Genomic DNA, 25,113 nt, shown 5'->3' with positions numbered 1-25,113 from the left:
TATGTGGAGTGTCACTATGTGGAGTGTCACTATGTTGTCACTATGTGGAGTGTCACTATGTTGTCACTATGTGGAGTGTCACTATGTGGAATGACACTATGTTGTCACTATGTGGAGTGTCACTATGTTGTCACTATGTGGAGTGACACTATGTTGTCACTATGTGGAGTGTCACTATGATGTCACTATGTGGATTATCACTATGTTGTCACTATGTGGAGTGTCACTATGTTGTCACTATGTGGAGTGTCACTATGTTGTCACTATGTGGAGTGTCACTATGTTGTCACTATGTGGAGCGTCACTATGTTGTCACTATGTGGAGTGTCACTATGTTGCCACTATGTGGAGTGTCACTATGTGGAGTGTCACTATGTGGAGTGTCACTATGTGGAGTGTCAATATGTTGCCACTATGTGGAGTGTCACTATGTTGTCACTATGTGGAGTGTCACTATGTTGCCACTATGTGGAGTGTCACTATGTGGAGTGTCACTATGTGGAGTGTCACTTTGTGGAGTGTCACTATGTGGAGTGTCAATATGTTGCCACTATGTGGAGTGTCACTATGTGGAGTGTCACTATGTGGAGTGTCACTATGTTGTCACTTAGTGGAGTGTCACTATGTGGAGTGTCACTATGTTGTCACTATGTGGAGTGTCACTATGTTGTCACTATGTGGAGTGTCACTATGTTGTCACTATGTGGAGTGTCACTATGTTGCCACTATGTGGAGTGTCACTATGTTGTCACTATGTGGATTGTCACTATGTGGAGTGTCACTATGTGGAGTGTCACTATGTTGTCACTATGTGGAGTGTCACTATGTTGTCACTATGTGGAGTGTCACTATGTTGTCACTATGTGGAGTGTCACTATGTTGCCACTATGTGGAGTGTCACTATGATGTCACTATGTGGAGTGTCACTATGTGGAGTGTCACTATGTGGAGTGTCACTATGATGTCACTATGTGGAGTGTCACTATGTTGTCACTATGTGGAGTGTCACTATGTGGAGTGTCACTATGTGGAGTGTCACTATGTGGAGTGTCACTATGATGTCACTATGTTGTCACTATGTGGAGTGTCACTATGATGTCACTATGTTGTCACTATGTTGTTACTATGTGGAGTGTCACTATGTGGAGTGTCACTATGTTGTCACTATGTGGAGTGTCACTATGATGTCACTATGTTGTCACTATGTTGTCACTATGTGGAGTGTCACATTTGTCACTATGTGGAGTGTCACTATGTTGTCACTATGTGGAGTGTCACTATGTGGAGTGTCACTATGATGTCACTATGTTGTTAGTATGTGGAGTGTCACTATGATGTCACTATGTTGTTAGTATGTGGAGTGTCACTATGTTGTCACTATGTTGTCACTATGTGGAGTGTCACTATGATGTCACTATGTTGTTAGTATGTGGAGTGTCACTATGATGTCACTATGTTGTCACTATGTTGTCACTATGTGGAGTGTCACTGTTGTCACTATGTGGAGTGTCAATATGATGTCACTATGTTGTCACTATGTGGAGTGTCACTATGTTGTCACTATGTTGTCACTATGTGGAGTGTCACTATGTTGCCACTATGTGGAGTGTCACTATGTTGTCTCTATGTGGAGTGTCACTATGTGGAGTGTCACTATGTTGCCACTATGTGGAGTGTCACTATGTGGAGTGTCACTATGTTGTCACTATGTGGAGTGTCACTATGTTGCCACTATGTGGAGTGTCACTATGTGGAGTGTCACTATGTTGTCACTATGTTGCCACTATGTGGAGTTTCACTATGTGGAGTGTCACTATGTTGTCACTATGTGGAATGACACTATGTTGTCACTATGTGGAGTGTTACTATGTTGTCACTATGTGGATTGTCACTATGTTGTCACTATGTGGAGTGTCACTATGTTGCCACTATGTTGTCACTATGTTGTCACTATGTGGAGTGTCACTATGATGTCACTATGTTGTCACTATGTTGTCACTATGTGGAGTGTCACATTTGTCACTATGTGGAGTGTCACTATGTTGTCACTATGTGGAGTGTCACTATGTTGTCACTATGTTGCCACTATGTTGTCACTATGTTGTCACTATGTTGTTATTATGTTGTCACTGATGTTATTATGTTGTCATTATGTTGTTATTATGTTGTTATTATGTTGTCACTATGTTGTCACTATGTTGTTATTATGTTGTCACTGATGTTATTATGTTGTCATTATGTTGTCACTGATGTTATTATGTTGTCACTATGTTGTTATTATGTTGTTATTATGTTGTCACTGATGTTATTATGTTGTCACTATGTTGTTATTATGTTGTTATTATGTTGTCACTATGTTGTTATTATGTTGTCACTATCTAAAGGCAGAGACTGAACAGTGTGACTGACCTCACTGAGCTGGTCGGTGTTATTATGTTGTCACTATGTTGTCACTATGTTGTTATTATGTTGTCACTGATGTTATTATGTTGTCATTATGTTGTCACTATGTTGTTATTATGTTGTTATTATGTTGTCACTATGTTGTTATTATGTTGTCACTATGTGGAGTGTCACTATGATGTCACTATGTGGAGTGTCACTATGTGGAATGACACAATGTTGTCACTATGTTGTCACTATGTTGTCACTATGTGGAGTGTCACTATGATGTCACTATGTGGAGTGTCACTATGTTGTCACTATGTGGAGTGTCACTATGTTGTCACTATGTGGAGCGTCACTATGTTGTCACTATGTTGTCACTATGTTGTCACTATGTTGTCACTATGTGGAGTGTCAATATGTTGTCACTATGTTGTCACTATGTGGAGTGTCACTATGTGGAGTGTCACTATGTTGTCACTATGTGGAGTGTCACTATGTTGTCACTATGTTGTCACTATGTTGTCACTATGTGGAGTGTCACTATGTTGTCACTATGTTGTCAATATGTGGAGTGTCACTATGTGGAGTGTCACTATGTTGCCACTATGTGTCACTATGTTGTCACTATGTGGAGCGTCACTATGTTGTCACTATGTGGAGTGACACTATGTTGTCACTATGTGGAGTGTCACTATGATGTCACTTTGTGGAGTGTCACTATGTTGTCACTATGTGGAGCGTCACTATGTTGTCACTATGTGGAGTGTCACTATGTGGAATGACACTATGTTGTCACTATGTGGAGTGTCACTATGTTGTCACTATGTGGAGTGACACTATGTTGTCACTATGTGGAGTGTCACTATGTGGAGTGTCACTATGTTGTCACTATGTGGAGTGTCACTATGTTGTCACTATGTGGAGTGTCACTATGTGGAATGACACTATGTTGTCACTATGTGGAGTGTCACTATGTTGTCACTATGTGGAGTGACACTATGTTGTCACTATGTGGAGTGTCACTATGATGTCACTATGTGGATTATCACTATGTTGTCACTATGTGGAGTGTCACTATGTTGTCACTATGTGGAGTGTCACTATGTTGTCACTATGTGGAGTGTCACTATGTTGTCACTATGTGGAGCGTCACTATGTTGTCACTATGTGGAGTGTCACTATGTTGCCACTATGTGGAGTGTCACTATGTGGAGTGTCACTATGTGGAGTGTCACTATGTGGAGTGTCAATATGTTGCCACTATGTGGAGTGTCACTATGTTGTCACTATGTGGAGTGTCACTATGTTGCCACTATGTGGAGTGTCACTATGTGGAGTGTCACTATGTGGAGTGTCACTTTGTGGAGTGTCACTATGTGGAGTGTCAATATGTTGCCACTATGTGGAGTGTCACTATGTGGAGTGTCACTATGTGGAGTGTCACTATGTTGTCACTTAGTGGAGTGTCACTATGTGGAGTGTCACTATGTTGTCACTATGTGGAGTGTCACTATGTTGTCACTATGTGGAGTGTCACTATGTTGTCACTATGTGGAGTGTCACTATGTTGCCACTATGTGGAGTGTCACTATGTTGTCACTATGTGGATTGTCACTATGTGGAGTGTCACTATGTGGAGTGTCACTATGTTGTCACTATGTGGAGTGTCACTATGTTGTCACTATGTGGAGTGTCACTATGTTGTCACTATGTGGAGTGTCACTATGTTGCCACTATGTGGAGTGTCACTATGATGTCACTATGTGGAGTGTCACTATGTGGAGTGTCACTATGTGGAGTGTCACTATGATGTCACTATGTGGAGTGTCACTATGTTGTCACTATGTGGAGTGTCACTATGTGGAGTGTCACTATGTGGAGTGTCACTATGTGGAGTGTCACTATGATGTCACTATGTTGTCACTATGTGGAGTGTCACTATGATGTCACTATGTTGTCACTATGTTGTTACTATGTGGAGTGTCACTATGTGGAGTGTCACTATGTTGTCACTATGTGGAGTGTCACTATGATGTCACTATGTTGTCACTATGTTGTCACTATGTGGAGTGTCACATTTGTCACTATGTGGAGTGTCACTATGTTGTCACTATGTGGAGTGTCACTATGTGGAGTGTCACTATGATGTCACTATGTTGTTAGTATGTGGAGTGTCACTATGATGTCACTATGTTGTTAGTATGTGGAGTGTCACTATGTTGTCACTATGTTGTCACTATGTGGAGTGTCACTATGATGTCACTATGTTGTTAGTATGTGGAGTGTCACTATGATGTCACTATGTTGTCACTATGTTGTCACTATGTGGAGTGTCACTGTTGTCACTATGTGGAGTGTCAATATGATGTCACTATGTTGTCACTATGTGGAGTGTCACTATGTTGTCACTATGTTGTCACTATGTGGAGTGTCACTATGTTGCCACTATGTGGAGTGTCACTATGTTGTCTCTATGTGGAGTGTCACTATGTGGAGTGTCACTATGTTGCCACTATGTGGAGTGTCACTATGTGGAGTGTCACTATGTTGTCACTATGTGGAATGACACTATGTTGTCACTATGTTGCCACTATGTGGAGTTTCACTATGTGGAGTGTCACTATGTTGTCACTATGTGGAATGACACTATGTTGTCACTATGTGGAGTGTTACTATGTTGTCACTATGTGGATTGTCACTATGTTGTCACTATGTGGAGTGTCACTATGTTGCCACTATGTTGTCACTATGTTGTCACTATGTGGAGTGTCACTATGATGTCACTATGTTGTCACTATGTTGTCACTATGTGGAGTGTCACATTTGTCACTATGTGGAGTGTCACTATGTTGTCACTATGTGGAGTGTCACTATGTTGTCACTATGTTGCCACTATGTTGTCACTATGTTGTCACTATGTTGTTATTATGTTGTCACTGATGTTATTATGTTGTCATTATGTTGTCACTGATGTTATTATGTTGTCACTATGTTGTTATTATGTTGTTATTATGTTGTCACTATGTTGTCACTATGTTGTTATTATGTTGTCACTGATGTTATTATGTTGTCATTATGTTGTTATTATGTTGTTATTATGTTGTCACTATGTTGTCACTATGTTGTTATTATGTTGTCACTGATGTTATTATGTTGTCATTATGTTGTCACTGATGTTATTATGTTGTCACTATGTTGTTATTATGTTGTTATTATGTTGTCACTATGTTGTTATTATGTTGTCACTATCTAAAGGCAGAGACTGAACAGTGTGACTGACCTCACTGAGCTGGTCGGTGTTATTATGTTGTCACTATGTTGTCACTATGTTGTTATTATGTTGTCAATATGTTGTTATTATGTTGTCACTATGTTGTCACTATGTTGTCACTATGTTGTTATTATGTTGTCACTGATGTTATTATGTTGTTATTATGTTGTCATTATGTTGTTATTATGTTGTTATTATGTTGTCACTATGTTGTCACTATGTTGTTATTATGTTGTCACTGATGTTATTATGTTGTCACTGGTGTTATTATGTTGTTATTATGTTGTCATTATGTTGTTATTATGTTGTTATTATGTTGTCACTATGTTGTCACTATGTTGTTATTATGTTGTCACTGATGTTATTATGTTGTCATTATGTTGTCACTGATGTTATTATGTTGTCACTATGTTGTTATTATGTTGTTATTATGTTGTCACTATGTTGTTATTATGTTGTTATTATGTTGTCACTATGTTGTTATTATGTTGTCACTGATGTTATTATGTTGTCATTATGTTGTCACTGATGTTATTATGTTGTCACTATGTTGTTATTATGTTGTTATTATGTTGTCACTATGTTGTTATTATGTTGTCACTATCTAAAGGCAGAGACTGAACAGTGTGACTGACCTCACTGAGCTGGTCGGTGTTATTATGTTGTCACTATGTTGTCACTATGTTGTTATTATGTTGTCACTGATGTTATTATGTTGTCATTATGTTGTCACTATGTTGTTATTATGTTGTTATTATGTTGTCACTATGTTGTTATTATGTTGTCAATATGTTGTTATTATGTTGTCACTATGTTGTCACTATGTTGTCACTATGTTGTTATTATGTTGTCACTGATGTTATTATGTTGTTATTATGTTGTCATTATGTTGTTATTATGTTGTTATTATGTTGTCACTATGTTGTCACTATGTTGTTATTATGTTGTCACTGATGTTATTATGTTGTCACTGGTGTTATTATGTTGTTATTATGTTGTCATTATGTTGTTATTATGTTGTTATTATGTTGTCACTATGTTGTCACTATGTTGTTATTATGTTGTCACTGATGTTATTATGTTGTCATTATGTTGTCACTGATGTTATTATGTTGTCACTATGTTGTTATTATGTTGTTATTATGTTGTCACTATGTTGTTATTATGTTGTTATTATGTTGTCACTATGTTGTTATTATGTTGTCACTATCTAAAGGCAGAGACTGAACAGTGTGACTGACCTCACTGAGCTGGTCGGTGTTATTATGTTGTCACTATGTTGTCACTATGTTGTTATTATGTTGTCACTATGTTGTCACTATGTTGTTATTATGTTGTCACTGATGTTATTATGTTGTCACTATGTTGTCACTATGTTGTTATTATGTTGTCACTATGTTGTTATTATGTTGTTATTATGTTGTCACTATGTTGTTATTATGTTGTTATTATGTTGTTATTATGTTGTTATTATGTTGTCATTATGTTGTCACTATGTTGTTATTATGTTGTCACTATGTTGTTATTATGTTGTTATTATGTTGTCATTATGTTGTCACTATGTTGTTATTATGTTGTTATTATGTTGTCACTATGTTGTTATTATGTTGTCACTATCTAAAGGCAGAGACTGAACAGTGTGACTAACCTCTTTGAGCTGGTCGGTGCTCCCGCAGGAGGCCGATCTCTTGTGGCTCCCCCGCCTCCTCTCATCCGCCCAGGCCCTGGGGGTCTGACACCACAGAGAGAGGTGAGATGCATGAATACAAACACACACACTGGGGGTCTGACACCACAGAGAGAGGTGAGATAGATGAATACACACACACACACACACACACACACACACACACACCCTGGGGGTCTGACACCACAGAGAGAGACAGGTGAGATGCATGAATACAAACAAAAACACACACACACACTCACCTGAGTGGCCTTGTCCCTCATGCAGGGAGTGTGGTGGGCGTGGCTTCCGTCCTGAGGCCGGGGACCAATAAGGTAAGAGCCAAGGAGCGTGCCCAGTAGGGGCCACAGCTGGGAGGAGCCAGAGGAAGTGGGAGGAGCTGAATCAGCTGCTCTCAGCAGAAAGACAGGAAGAGAAGAAGAGAGGGGAAAATAAGAAATACATTTCATTCTAACACAATAGCAAGAGTTGTTTGTAAACAGCCCTTGTGTTTGTAAACAAACAGCTGAGATGCTCAGTCTGAGGCAGGTGCCCCACTGATGTAACCCATCAATACAATATACACTAACCATCCAACCCATATCAACCCTAACCCATCATACAGACCATCCAACCCAGCCATATCAACCCTAACCCATCATACAGACCATCCAACCCAGTCATATCAACCCTAACCCATCATATAGACCATCCAACCCAGCCATATCACATCAATACAATATACACTAACCATCCAACCCAGCCATATCAACCCTAACCCATCATACAGACCATACAACCCAGTCATATCAACCCTAACCCATCATACAGACCATCCAACCCAGTCATATCAACCCTAACCCATCATACAGACCATCCAACCCAGCCATATCAACCCTAACCCATCATACAGACCATCCAACCCAGCCATATCAACCCTAACCCATCATACAGACCATCCAACCCAGCCATATCAAACCTAACCCATCATACAGACCATCCAACCCAGCCATATGAACCCTAACCCATCATATAGACCATCCAACCCAGTCATATCAACCCTAACCCATCATACAGACCATCCAACCCAGCCATATCAACCCTAACCCATCATACCGACCATCCAGCCCAGCCATATCAACCCTAACCCATCATACAGACCATCCAACCCAGCCATATCAACCCTAACCCATCATACAGACCATCCAACCCAGCCATATCAACCCTAACCCATCATATAGACCATCCAACCCAGCCATATCAACTCTAACCCATCATACAGACCATCCAACCCAGCCATATCAACCCTAACCCATCATACAGACCATCCAACCCAGTCATATCAACCCTAACCCATCATATAGACCATCCAACCCAGCCATATCACATCAATACAATATACACTAACCATCCAACAAAGCCATATCAACCCTAACCCATCATACAGACCATACAACCCAGTCATATCAACCCTAACCCATCATACAGACCATCCAACCCAGTCATATCAACCCTAACCCATCATACAGACCATCCAACCCAGCCATATCAACCCTAACCCATCATACAGACCATCCAACCCAGCCATATCAACCCTAACCCATCATACAGACCATCCAACCCAGCCATATCAAACCTAACCCATCATACAGACCATCCAACCCAGCCATATCAAACCTAACCCATCATACAGACCATCCAACCCAGCCATATGAACCCTAACCCATCATATAGACCATCCAACCCAGTCATATCAACCCTAACCCATCATACAGACCATCCAACCCAGCCATATCAACCCTAACCCATCATACCGACCATCCAGCCCAGCCATATCAACCCTAACCCATCATACAGACCATCCAACCCAGCCATATCAACCCTAACCCATCATACAGACCATCCAACCCAGCCATATCAACCCTAACCCATCATATAGACCATCCAACCAAGCCATATCAACCCTAACCCATCATACAGACCATCCAACCCAGCCATATCAACCCTAACCCATCATACAGACCATCCAACCCAGCCATATCAACCCTAACCCATCATACAGACCATCCAACCCAGCCATATCAACCCTAACCCATCATACAAACCATCCAACCCAGTCATATCAACCCTAACCCATCATACAGACCATCCAGCCCATATCAACCCTAACCCATCATACAGACCATCCAACCCAGCCATATCAACCCTAACCCATCATACAGACCATCCAACCCAGTCATATCAACCCTAACCCATCATACCGACCATCCAGCCCAGCCATATGAACCCTAACCCATCATACAGACCATCCAGCCCAGCCATATCAACCCTAACCCATCATACAGACCATCCAACCCAGCCATATCAACCCTAACCCATCATACAGACCATCCAACCCAGCCATATCAACCCTAACCCATCATATAGACCATCCAACCCAGCCATATCAACCCTAACCCATCATACAGACCATCCAACCCAGCCATATCAACCCTAACCCATCATACAGACCATCCAACCCAGCCATATCAACCCTAACCCATCATACAGACCATCCAACCCAGCCATATCAACCCTAACCCATCATACAAACCATCCAACCCAGTCATATCAACCCTAACCCATCATACAGACCATCCAGCCCATATCAACCCTAACCCATCATACAGACCATCCAACCCAGCCATATCAACCCTAACCCATCATACAGACCATCCAACCCAGTCATATCAACCCTAACCCATCATACCGACCATCCAGCCCAGCCATATGAACCCTAACCCATCATACAGACCATCCAGCCCAGCCATATCAACCCTAACCCATCATACAGACCATCCAACCCAGCCATATCAACCCTAACCCATCATACAGACCATCCAACCCAGCCATATCAACCCTAACCCATCATACAGACCATCCAACCCAGCCATATGAACCCTAACCCATCATACAGACCATCCAACCCAGCCATATGAACCCTAACCCATCATACAGACCATCCAACCCAGCCATATCACATCAATACAATATACACTAACCATCCAACCCAGCCATATCAACCCTAACCCATCATACAGACCATCCAACCCAGCCATATCAACCCTAACCCATCATACAGACCATCCAGCCCAGCCATATCAACCCTAACCCATCATACAGACCATCCAACCCAGCCATATGAACCCTAACCCATCATACAGACCATCCAACCCAGCCATATCAACCCTAACCCATCATACAGACCATCCAACCCACCCATATCAACCCTAACCCATCATACAGACCATCCAGCCCAGCCATATCAACCCTAACCCATCATACAGACCATCCAGCCCAGCCATATCAACCCTAACCCATCATACAGATCATCCAACCCAGCCATATCAACCCTAACCCATCATACAGATCATCCAACCCAGCCATATCAACCCTAACCCATCATACAGATCATCCAACCCAGCCATATCAACCCTAACCCATCATACAGACCATCCAACCCAGCCATATCAACCCTAACCCATCATACAGATCATCCAACCCAGCCATATCAACCCTAACCCATCATACAGACCATCCAACCCAGCCATATGAACCCTAACCCATCATACAGACCATCCAACCCACCCATATCAACCCTAACCCATCATACAGATCATCCAACCCAGCCATATCAACCCTAACCCATCATATAGACCATCCAACCCAGTCATATCAACCCTAACCCATCATACAGACCATCCAACCCAGCCATATCAACCCTAACCCATCATACAGACCATCCAACCCAGCCATATCAACCCTAACCCATCATACAGACCATCCAGCCCAGCCATATCAACCCTAACCCATCATACAGACCATCCAACCCAGCCATATCAACCCTAACCCATCATACAGACCATCCAACCCAGTCATATCAACCCTAACCCATCATACAGACCATCCAACCCAGCCATATCACATCAATACAATATACACTAACCATCCAACCCAGCCATATCAACCCTAACCCATAATACAGACCATCCAGCCCAGCCATATCAACCCTAACCCATCATACAGACCATCCAACCCAGCCATATCAACCCTAACCCATCATACAGACCATCCAACCCAGCCATATCAACCCTAACCCATCATATAGACCATCCAACCCAGCCATATCAACCCTAACCCATCATACAGACCATCCAACCCAGTCATATCAACCCTAACCCATCATACAAACCATCCAACCCAGCCATATTAACCCTAACCCATCATACAGACCATCCAGCCCAGCCATATCAACCCTAACCCATCATACAGACCATCCAACCCAGCCATATCAACCCTAACCCATCATACAGACCATCCAACCCAGCCATATCAACCCTAACCCATCATACAGACCATCCAACCCAGCCATATCAACCCTAACCCATCATACAGACCATCCAACCCAGCCATATCAACCCTAACCCATCATACAGACCATCCAACCCAGCCATATCAACCCTAACCCATCATACAGACCATCCAACCCAGCCATATCAACCCTAACCCATCATACAGACCATCCAACCCAGTCATATCAACCCTAACCCATCATACAGACCATCCAACACAGCCATATCAACCCTAACCCATCATACAGACCATCCAACCCAGTCATATCAACCCTAACCCATCATATAGACCATCCAACCCAGCCATATCAACCCTAACCCATCATACAGACCATCCAACCCAGCCATATCAACCCTAACCCATCATACAGACCATCCAACCCAGCCATATCAACCCTAACCCATCATACAGATCATCCAACCCAGCCATATCAACCCTAACCCATCATACAGACCATCCAACCCAGCCATATCAACCCTAACCCATCATACAGACCATCCAACCCAGCCATATCAACCCTAACCCATCATACAGATCATCCAACCCAGCCATATCAAACCTAACCCATCATACAGACCATCCAACCCAGCCATATCAACCCTAACCCATCATACAGACCATCCAACCCAGTCATATCAACCCTAACCCATCATATAGACCATCCAACCCAGTCATATCACATCAATACAATATACACTAACCATCCAACCCAGCCATATCAACCCTAACCCATCATACAGACCATCCAACCCAGCCATATCAACCCTAACCCATCATACAGACCATCCAACCCACCCATATCAACCCTAACCCATCATACAGACCATCCAGCCCAGCCATATCAACCCTAACCCATCATACAGACCATCCAGCCCAGCCATATCAACCCTAACCCATCATACAGATCATCCAACCCAGCCATATCAACCCTAACCCATCATACAGATCATCCAACCCAGCCATATCAACCCTAACCCATCATACAGATCATCCAACCCAGCCATATCAACCCTAACCCATCATACAGACCATCCAACCCAGCCATATCAACCCTAACCCATCATACAGATCATCCAACCCAGCCATATCAACCCTAACCCATCATACAGACCATCCAACCCAGCCATATGAACCCTAACCCATCATACAGACCATCCAACCCACCCATATCAACCCTAACCCATCATACAGATCATCCAACCCAGCCATATCAACCCTAACCCATCATATAGACCATCCAACCCAGTCATATCAACCCTAACCCATCATACAGACCATCCAACCCAGCCATATCAACCCTAACCCATCATACAGACCATCCAACCCAGCCATATCAACCCTAACCCATCATACAGACCATCCAGCCCAGCCATATCAACCCTAACCCATCATACAGACCATCCAACCCAGCCATATCAACCCTAACCCATCATACAGACCATCCAACCCAGTCATATCAACCCTAACCCATCATACAGACCATCCAACCCAGCCATATCACATCAATACAATATACACTAACCATCCAACCCAGCCATATCAACCCTAACCCATCATACAGACCATCCAGCCCAGCCATATCAACCCTAACCCATCATACAGACCATCCAACCCAGCCATATCAACCCTAACCCATCATACAGACCATCCAACCCAGCCATATCAACCCTAACCCATCATACAGACCATCCAACCCAGCCATATCAACCCTAACCCATCATACCGACCATCCAACCCAGCCATATCAACCCTAACCCATCATATAGACCATCCAACCCAGCCATATCAACCCTAACCCATCATACAGACCATCCAACCCAGTCATATCAACCCTAACCCATCATACAAACCATCCAACCCAGCCATATCAACCCTAACCCATCATACAGACCATCCAGCCCAGCCATATCAACCCTAACCCATCATACAGACCATCCAACCCAGCCATATCAACCCTAACCCATCATACAGACCATCCAACCCAGCCATATCAACCCTAACCCATCATACAGACCATCCAACCCAGCCATATCAACCCTAACCCATCATACAGACCATCCAACCCAGCCATATCAACCCTAACCCATCATACAGACCATCCAACCCAGCCATATCAACCCTAACCCATCATACAGACCATCCAACCATGCCATATCAACCCTAACCCATCATACAGACCATCCAACCCAGCCATATCACATCAATACAATATACACTAACCATCCAACCCAGCCATATCAACCCTAACCCATCATACAGACCATCCAACCCAGCCATATCAACCCTAACCCATCATACAGACCATCCAGCCCAGCCATATCAACCCTAACCCATCATACAGACCATCCAACCCAGCCATATGAACCCTAACCCATCATACAGACCATCCAACCCAGCCATATCAACCCTAACCCATCATACAGACCATCCAACCCACCCATATCAACCCTAACCCATCATACAGACCATCCAGCCCAGCCATATCAACCCTAACCCATCATACAGACCATCCAGCCCAGCCATATCAACCCTAACCCATCATACAGATCATCCAACCCAGCCATATCAACCCTAACCCATCATACAGATCATCCAACCCAGCCATATCAACCCTAACCCATCATACAGATCATCCAACCCAGCCATATCAACCCTAACCCATCATACAGACCATCCAACCCAGCCATATCAACCCTAACCCATCATACAGATCATCCAACCCAGCCATATCAACCCTAACCCATCATACAGACCATCCAACCCAGCCATATGAACCCTAACCCATCATACAGACCATCCAACCCACCCATATCAACCCTAACCCATCATACAGATCATCCAACCCAGCCATATCAACCCTAACCCATCATATAGACCATCCAACCCAGTCATATCAACCCTAACCCATCATACAGACCATCCAACCCAGCCATATCAACCCTAACCCATCATACAGACCATCCAACCCAGCCATATCAACCCTAACCCATCATACAGACCATCCAGCCCAGCCATATCAACCCTAACCCATCATACAGACCATCCAACCCAGCCATATCAACCCTAACCCATCATACAGACCATCCAACCCAGTCATATCAACCCTAACCCATCATACAGACCATCCAACCCAGCCATATCACATCAATACAATATACACTAACCATCCAACCCAGCCATATCAACCCTAACCCATCATACAGACCATCCAGCCCAGCCATATCAACCCTAACCCATCATACAGACCATCCAACCCAGCCATATCAACCCTAACCCATCATACAGACCATCCAACCCAGCCATATCAACCCTAACCCATCATACAGACCATCCAACCCAGCCATATCAACCCTAACCCATCATACTGACCATCCAACCCAGCCATATCAACCCTAACCCATCATATAGACCATCCAACCCAGCCATATCAACCCTAACCCATCATACAGACCATCCAACCCAGTCATATCAACCCTAACCCATCATACAAACCATCCAACCCAGCCATATCAACCCTAACCCATCATACAGACCATCCAGCCCAGCCATATCAACCCTAACCCATCATACAGACCATCCAACCCAGCCATATCAACCCTAACCCATCATACAGACCATCCAACCCAGCCATATCAACCCTAACCCATCATACAGACCATCCAACCCAGCCATATCAACCCTAACCCATCATACAGACCATCCAACCCAGCCATATCAACCCTAACCCATCATACAGACCATCCAACCCAGCCATATCAACCCTAACCCATCATACAGACCATCCAACCCAGCCATATCAACCCTAACCCATCATACAGACCATCCAACCCAGTCATATCAACCCTAACCCATCATACAGACCATCCAACACAGCCATATCAACCCTAACCCATCATACAGACCATCCAACCCAGTCATATCAACCCTAACCCATCATATAGACCATCCAACCCAGCCATATCAACCCTAACCCATCATACAGACCATCCAACCCAGCCATATCAACCCTAACCCATCATACAGACCATCCAACCCAGCCATATCAACCCTAACCCATCATACAGATCATCCAACCCAGCCATATCAACCCTAACCCATCATACAGACCATCCAACCCAGCCATATCAACCCTAACCCATCATACAGACCATCCAACCCAGCCATATCAACCCTAACCCATCATACAGATCATCCAACCCAGCCATATCAAACCTAACCCATCATACAGACCATCCAACCCAGCCATATCAACCCTAACCCATCATACAGACCATCCAACCCAGTCATATCAACCCTAACCCATCATATAGACCATCCAACCCAGTCATATCACATCAATACAATATACACTAACCATCCAACCCAGCCATATCAACCCTAACCCATCATACAGACCATCCAACCCAGCCATATCAACCCTAACCCATCATACAGACCATCCAACCCACCCATATCAACCCTAACCCATCATACAGACCATCCAGCCCAGCCATATCAACCCTAACCCATCATACAGACCATCCAGCCCAGCCATATCAACCCTAACCCATCATACAGATCATCCAACCCAGCCATATCAACCCTAACCCATCATACAGATCATCCAACCCAGCCATATCAACCCTAACCCATCATACAGATCATCCAACCCAGCCATATCAACCCTAACCCATCATACAGACCATCCAACCCAGCCATATCAACCATAACCCATCATACAGATCATCCAACCCAGCCATATCAACCCTAACCCATCATACAGACCATCCAACCCAGCCATATGAACCCTAACCCATCATACAGACCATCCAACCCACCCATATCAACCCTAACCCATCATACAGATCATCCAACCCAGCCATATCAACCCTAACCCATCATATAGACCATCCAACCCAGTCATATCAACCCTAACCCATCATACAGACCATCCAACCCAGCCATATCAACCCTAACCCATCATACAGACCATCCAACCCAGCCATATCAACCCTAACCCATCATACAGACCATCCAGCCCAGCCATATCAACCCTAACCCATCATACAGACCATCCAACCCAGCCATATCAACCCTAACCCATCATACAGACCATCCAACCCAGTCATATCAACCCTAACCCATCATACAGACCATCCAACCCAGCCATATCACATCAATACAATATACACTAACCATCCAACCCAGCCATATCAACCCTAACCCATCATACAGACCATCCAGCCCAGCCATATCAACCCTAACCCATCATACAGACCATCCAACCCAGCCATATCAACCCTAACCCATCATACAGACCATCCAACCCAGCCATATCAACCCTAACCCATCATACAGACCATCCAACCCAGCCATATCAACCCTAACCCATCATACCGACCATCCAACCCAGCCATATCAACCCTAACCCATCATATAGACCATCCAACCCAGCCATATCAACCCTAACCCATCATACAGACCATCCAACCCAGTCATATCAACCCTAACCCATCATACAAACCATCCAACCCAGCCATATCAACCCTAACCCATCATACAGACCATCCACCCCAGCCATATCAACCCTAACCCATCATACAGACCATCCAACCCAGCCATATCAACCCTAACCCATCATACAGACCATCCAACCCAGCCATATCAACCCTAACCCATCATACAGACCATCCAACCCAGCCATATCAACCCTAACCCATCATACAGACCATCCAACCCAGCCATATCAACCCTAACCCATCATACAGACCATCCAACCCAGCCATATCAACCCTAACCCATCATACAGACCATCCAACCCAGCCATATCAACCCTAACCCATCATACAGACCATCCAACCCAGTCATATCAACCCTAACCCATCATACAGACCATCCAACACAGCCATATCAACCCTAACCCATCATACAGACCATCCAACCCAGTCATATCAACCCTAACCCATCATATAGACCATCCAACCCAGCCATATCAACCCTAACCCATCATACAGACCATCCAACCCAGCCATATCAACCCTAACCCATCATACAGACCATCCAACCCAGCCATATCAACCCTAACCCATCATACAGATCATCCAACCCAGCCATATCAACCCTAACCCATCATACAGACCATCCAACCCAGCCATATCAACCCTAACCCATCATACAGACCATCCAACCCAGCCATATCAACCCTAACCCATCATACAGATCATCCAACCCAGCCATATCAAACCTAACCCATCATACAGACCATCCAACCCAGCCATATCAACCCTAACCCATCATACAGACCATCCAACCCAGTCATATCAACCCTAACCCATCATATAGACCATCCAACCCAGTCATATCACATCAATACAATATACACTAACCATCCAACCCAGCCATATCAACCCTAACCCATCATACAGACCATCCAACCCAGCCATATCAACCCTAACCCATCATACAGACCATCCAACCCAGCCATATCAACCCTAACCCATCATACAGACCATCCAACCCAGCCATATCAACCCTAACCCATCATACAGACCATCCAACCCAGCCATATCAACCCTAACCCATCATACCGACCATCCAACCCAGCCATATCAAACCTAACCCATCATACAGACTATCCAACCCAGCCATATCAACCCTAACCCATCATACCGACCATCCAACCCAGCCATATCAAACCTAACCCATCATAAAGACCCTCTGTTCCCCTTACCCTGTCTCCTCTACCCCCTTTACCCTGTCTCCTCTACCCCCTTTACCCTGTCTCCTCTACCCCTTTTACCCTGTCTCCTCTACCCCCTTTACCCTGTCTCCTCTACCCCCTGTCTCCTCTACCCCCTGTCCCCTCTACCCCGTCTCCTCTACCCCATCTCCTCTACCCCATCTCCTCTACCTCCTGTCTCCTCTACCCCCTGTCTCCTCTACCCCCTGTCCCCTCTACCCCCTGTCTCCTCTACCCCCTGTCCCCTCTACCCCATGTCTCCTCTACCCCGTCTCCTCTACCCCGTCTCCTCTACCCCATCTCCTCTACCCCATCTCCTCTACCTCCTGTCTCCTCTACCCCCTGTCCCCTCTACCCCATGTCTCCTCTACCCCTTTTCTCCTCTACCCCTTGTCTCCTCTACCCTCTTGTCCTCTCTACCCCCCAGTCCCCAGATACCCTCTCTCCTCGACCCCCCTTCTGCTCTACCCCGTCTCCTCTATACCCTGCCCCCTCTATCCTGTCTCCTCTACCCTCCTGTCTCCTCTACCCCGTCTCCTCTACCCCCTATCCCCTCTACCCCCTATCCCTTCTACCCAGTCTCCTCTACCCTCCTGTCCCCTCTACCCCCCAGTCCCCAGATACCCTGTCTCCTCTACCCTCCTGTCCCCTCTACCCCCTGTCTCCTCTACCTCCTGTCCCCTCTACCCTCCTGTCCCCTCTACCCCCCAGTCCCCAGATACCCTGTCTCCTCTACCCTCCTGTCCCCTCTACCCCCTGTCTCCTCTACCTCCTGTCCCCTCTACCCTCCTGTCTCCTCTACCCTCTGTCCCCTCTAACCCAGTCTCCTCTACCCCCTGTTCCCTCTACCCCCTGTTCCCTCTACCCCCTGTTCCCTCTACCCCCTGTCTCCTCTACCCCCTGTCCCCTCTACCCAGTCTCCTCTACCCCCTGTCCCCTCTACCCCCTGTCCCCTCTACCCCCTGTCTCCTCTACCCCCTGTCCCCTCTACCCCTTGTCTCCTCTACCCCATCCCAATTACCCGGTCTCCTGCCCCCTCTATCCAGTCTCCTCTACCCCCTGTCCCCTCTACCCCCTCTACCCCCTGTCTCCTCTACCCCCTGTCCCATCTACCCCTTGTCTCCTCTACCCCATCCCAATTACCCGGTCTCCTGCCCCCTCTATCCTGTCTCCTCTACCCCCTGTGACCTCTACCCTGTTTCAATTCAGAAACAAGCTGAGTCTGCTGTTATTGTCATGCTGCTCAGATTAACCCTAATACAAGAGAGAGAGCTGGTCCAGCAGAGAAGCTATATTTGGCAGCAGAGCCCTCCCTTTCCCTCAGAACCAAGCATCACTGTTGCTATGGGACCAAGGCACTTCATACTGTATATCTGGATCCAAACACAAACCAGATGCCAACAATGTGCTCTCTCTTTTTCTCTCCCTCTCTCTCTCTGCAGGACCACACTCTTAAACATTGGACAACATGTTACAGTAGTCATCACTATTAAGAACACACAGCCATGATCAAGAGAAGATAAATGATAAATATATGATCAATGCCGACCGGTGCATGCATTAGCGGTAGTATTATCCGTTTGATAAATCAGATCCAGTGATTGGCTCACCTGTGAAGAGGCCTTGGAGGATACGTGCCCAGCAGCGAGGCGAGAGATGAGACCTGCCGCTAACCTGGAGACGAGACAGGGGGGGATCAGGGGGAGGAACCGGGAGAGGGCGACAGCGGAGCAGAGATGTCGGAGACGGAGACGACAGACACAAACAAGCAGTAATGAACAGATGGCTCGTGGATGCGCATAGAGAGGTTGCTATGGGCGTTGCTGTAGCCTGCCTGCTGAAACGCGCGGTGTTGTTGATGATGAGGATGAGCAGTCCGTTTTGTCGTGATGGTGAAAATATATCATCCGATGAAAATATTTCAGGTAGCGAGGATCCACGTTGCAGATTAGCGCGAAGAATATCAGGGAAATAACAAATAACAGGGCGGGGGATGGAAGATCCTTTGCTTGCAGAGCGGAGAGAGACCGTCACAGCGGATCCGTGCGTGGCTTTGTCGTAGCGAGTCACCACGCTGCTCGTGCTGATGCTGCAGTTGCTAGGGCGCGTGGTGCAGATGATCTCCACGAACCAAGGCGCGCGTGTGCGGGGCGATGCATAGACCTACCGTATAAATAACAGTGCGGTGGTTTCCATGCGGTCTAAAAACCCACCGGTCTATATGAGTTTAACAGTCAGTGAACGGATTATTTTCAATTACAAAACAAAAACAGGGCCTGAAATCAAATAGACTTTGAGGCAGTTGTCAGCAACACACAATATAACGGATATAGTCCATGAACCAGGGGTTCGGTCAGGCTCACTTAGGGAAACGATGTCTCAGTGATTTTTCTGAAGGTCTATGTGCCTAGAGTTGGACAATGTGTGATAGCAGTGCAGCAATGGTAGTATGTATGTGATAACGCGTTGTTTTATCCCTCCATCCCATACATCTTTCCCATAGGGATTTTACCCTCGGACAGGAACAAAACGCGTTGTTTTATCCCTCCATCCCATACATCTTTCCCATAGGGATTTTACCCTCGGACAGGAACAAAACGCGTTGTTTTATCCCTCCATCCCATACATCTTTCCCATAGGGATTTTACCCTCGGACAGGAACAAAACGCGTTGTTTTATCCCTCCATCCCATACATCTTTCCCATAGGGATTTTACCCTCGGACAGGAACAAAACGCGTTGTTTTATCCCTCCATCCCATACATCTTTCCTATAGGGATTTTACCCTCGGACAGGAACAAAACGCGTTGTTTTATCCCTCCATCCCATACATCTTTCCCATAGGGATTTTACCCTAGAACAGGAACAAAACGAACACATTCGTACATTTTAAACCAAGTTTGACAAGTGGTTCTGAAAGGTCATGAAATTACCTTTCAAATTATATATAATATAACCAACATTGAAAGCACCAGCTACAACAAGCCTATTGTTTAAACATCGCTCATATTGTGCCATTGATATTAGAAGGTTGGAAGGTTAACCATAGAATTCCATGTAATGGGCAGCTGTGTGTTTGGATCGTAACTTCCTGTGATAGAGGCACCACGGTGCACAAGCACAGCTGTGTGTTTGGATCGTAACTTCCTGTGATAGAGGCACCACGGTGCACAAGCACAGCTGTGTGTTTGGATCGTAACTTCCTGTGATAGAGGCACCACGGTGCACAAGCACAGCTGTGTGTTTGGATCGTAACTACGAGCTGTCCAGTGACACGAGCTGAAACCCAGCTACGAGCTGTCCAGTGACACGAGCTGAAACCCAGCTACAAGCTGAAACCCAGCTACGAGCTGAAACCCAGCTACGAGCTGTCCAGTAACACGAGCTGAAACCCAGCTACGAGCTGAAACCCAGCTACGAGCTGTCCAGTGGCACGAGCTGAAACCCAGCTACGAGCTGAAACCCAGCTACGAGCTGTCCAGTGACACGAGCTGAAACCCAGCTACGAGCTGTCCAGTGACACGAGCTGAAACCCAGCTACGAGCTGTCCAGTGACACGAGCTGTCCAGTGACACGAGCTGAAACCCAGCTACGAGCTGTCCAGTGACACGAGCTGTCCAGTGACACGAGCTGAAACCCAGCTACGAGCTGTCCAGTGACACGAGCTGAAACCCAGCTACGAGCTGTCCAGCCTACCAGACTAGCTAAATACCAGCTATGCTTGCGTCGAGCAACACTGAACCAAATCAAATCAAATTGTATTGGTTACATACACATGGTTATCAGATGTTATTGGTCACATACACATGGTTAGCAGATGTTATTGGTCACATACACATGGTTAGCAGATGTTATTGGTTACATACACATGGTTAGCAGATGTTATTGGTTACATACACATGGTTAGCAGATGTTATTGGTCACATACACATGGTTATCAGATGTTAATGGTCACATACACATGGTTATCAGATGTTATTGGTCACATACACATGGTTAGCAGATGTTAATGCGAGTGTAGCAAAATGCTTGTGCTTCTAGTTCCGACCGTGCAGTAATATCTAACAAGTAATCTAACAATTTCACAACAACTACCTAATACACACAAGTGTAAAGGAATGAATATGTACATATCAATATATGGATGAGCGATGTCAGAACGGCATAGGCAAGATGCAGTAGATGGTATAGAGTACAGTACATACATATGAGATGAGTAATGTAGGGTATGTAAACATTATATAAAGTGGCATTGTGTAAATTGACTAGTGATACATTTACTGCCAGCTCGCAGTTGGAAATGAGAAGCTGTTCTCAACTGGCCTACCTGGTTAAATAAAGGTGTTCTCAACTGGCTTACCTGGTTAAATAAAGGTGTTCTCAACTAGCCTACCTGGTTAAATAAAGGTGTTCTCAACTCGCCTACCTGGTTAAATAAAGGTGTTCTCAACTGGCCTACCTGGTTAAATAAAGGTGTTCTCAACTGGCCTACCTGGTTAAATAAAGGTAAAAAATAAAATGACATCCAATTTTTTATTAATAAAGTGATTTGGGTCAGTGTGTTGGCAGCAGCTACTAAATGTTAGTGGTGGCTGTTTTACAGTCTGATGGCCTTGAGATAGAAGCTGTTTTTCAGTGTCTCGGGCCCAGCTTTGATGCACCTGTACTGACCTCGCCTTCTGGATAATAGCGGGGTGAACAGGCAGTGGCTCGGGTGGTTGTTGTCCTTGATGATCGTTTTGGCCTTCCTGTGACATCGGGTGGTGTAGGTGTCGTGGAGGGCAGGTAGTTTGCCCCCATGCATGAAAGCACCAGCTGTTCCGGATGACTGTGTGCTTATGCACTCTGTAGCCAAGGTGAGTTAGACCTTTAATAAACAGGTTAACATTCACAAGGCTGCAGGGCCAGACGGGTTACCAGGACGTGTACTCAGAGCATGTGCTGACCAGCTCTGAGTACACGTCCTGGTAACCCGTCTGGCCCTGCAGCCTTGTGAATGTTAAGCCCCCCCTCGTCTGTTCTATCTTGCGGGTGCAGCGTATATCCCGCTAGCTGAATATCCATGTCGTCATTCAGCCACGATTCCGTGAAGCAGAAGATATTACAGTTTTTGATGTCCCGTTGGTAGGATATTCGTGATCGTACCTCGTCTAGTTTATTGTCCAATGATTGCACGTTGGCGAGTAATATTGACGGTAACGGCAGCTTTCCTAGATGTCCTGATATCGAGAAGCTCTTTGTCTAATCCGAGGTGGGTGATCGCTGTCCTGATATCCAGAAGCTCTTTGTCTAATCCGAGGTGGGTGATCGCTGTCCTGATATCTAGAAGCTCTTTGTCTAATCCGAGGTGGGTGATCGCTGTCCTGATATCCAGAAGCTCTTTGTCTAATCCGAGGTGAGGGATCGCTGTCCTGATATCCAGAAACTCTTTGTCTAATCCGAGGTGGGTGATCGCTGTCCTGATATCTAGAAGCTCTTTGTCTAATCCGAGGTGAGTGATCGCTGTCCTGATATCCAGAAGCTCTTTGTCTAATCCGAGGTGGGTGATCGCTGTCTTGATATCTAGAAGCTCTTTGTCTAATCCGAGGTGAGTGATCGCTGTCCTGATATCCAGAAGCTCTTTGTCTAATCCGAGGTGGGTGATCGCTGTCCTGATATCTAGAAGCTCTTTGTCTAATCCGAGGTGGGTGATCGCTGTCCTGATATCCAGAAGCTCTTTGTCTAATCCGAGGTGAGTGATCGCTGTCCTGATATCCAGAAGCTCTTTGTCTAATCCGAGGTGGGTGATCGCTGTCCTGATATCTAGAAGCTCTTTGTCTAATCCGAGGTGGGTGATCGCTGTCCTGATATCCAGAAGCTCTTTGTCTAATCCGAGATGGGTGATCGCTGTCCTGATATCCAGAAACTCTTTGTCTAATCCGAGGTGAGTGATCGCTGTCCTGATATCCAGAAGCTCTTTGTCTAATCCGAGGTGAGTGATCGCTGTCCTGATATCCAGAAGCTCTTTGTCTAATCCGAGGTGGGTGATCGCTGTCCTGATATCTAGAAGCTCTTTGTCTAATCCGAGGTGAGTGATCGCTGTCCTGATATCTAGAAGCTCTTTGTCTAATCTGAGGTGAGTGATCGCTGTCCTGACATCCAGAAGCTCTTTTCTGACATAAAATATGGTTGCAGAAACATTATGTACAAAATAATTGACAAATATCGTGAAAAAAAACACAATTGGTTAGGAGACAGCCATCTCCTCCGGCGCCATTTTCATTTTTGATAATCATCATCTAACAGGGGAGGGAGATACCTAATCATCATCTAACAGGGGAGGGAGATACCTAATCATCATCTAACAGGGGAGGGAGATACCTAATCATCATCTAACAGGGGAGGGAGATACCTAATCATCATCTAACAGGGAAGGGAGATACCTAATCATCATCTAACAGGGGAGGGAGATACCTAATCATCATCTAACAGGGGAAGGGAGATACCTAATCATCATCTAACAGGGGAGGGAGATACCTAATCATCATCTAACAGGGGAAGGGAGATACCTAATCATCATCTAACAGGGGAGGGAGATACCTAATCATCATCTAACAGGGGAGGGAGATACCTAATCATCATCTAACAGGGGAGGGAGATACCTAATCATCATCTAACAGGGGAGGGAGATACCTAATCA

At 45.2% G+C, this 25,113-nt stretch overlaps 1 protein-coding gene across 1 annotated transcript in view; it reads right to left on the bottom strand.

Moving 5' to 3' along the window:
• The window catches only part of fam117ba (family with sequence similarity 117 member Ba), a 36,194-nt gene extending 11,504 nt beyond the window's left edge, over positions 1–24,690 (bottom strand). The window contains exons 1-4 of the mRNA XM_036972483.1: positions 24,670–24,690; positions 20,046–20,598; positions 7,589–7,734; positions 7,308–7,391 (exon numbers count right to left, since the gene is read on the bottom strand). Of these exons, the coding sequence (XP_036828378.1) occupies positions 7,308–7,391; positions 7,589–7,734; positions 20,046–20,598; positions 24,670–24,690 (804 nt within the window). The remainder of the gene's footprint in view (positions 1–7,307; positions 7,392–7,588; positions 7,735–20,045; positions 20,599–24,669) is intronic.
• Positions 24,691–25,113: the final 423 nt, after the last annotated feature.

Source organism: Oncorhynchus mykiss, unplaced genomic scaffold, assembly GCF_013265735.2.
Source record: "Oncorhynchus mykiss isolate Arlee unplaced genomic scaffold, USDA_OmykA_1.1 un_scaffold_164, whole genome shotgun sequence".
Classification (NCBI taxonomy): domain Eukaryota; kingdom Metazoa; phylum Chordata; class Actinopteri; order Salmoniformes; family Salmonidae; genus Oncorhynchus; species Oncorhynchus mykiss.
Note: the sequence above shows the minus strand (reverse complement) of the source record. Positions and strands in the feature narration are given on the sequence as shown.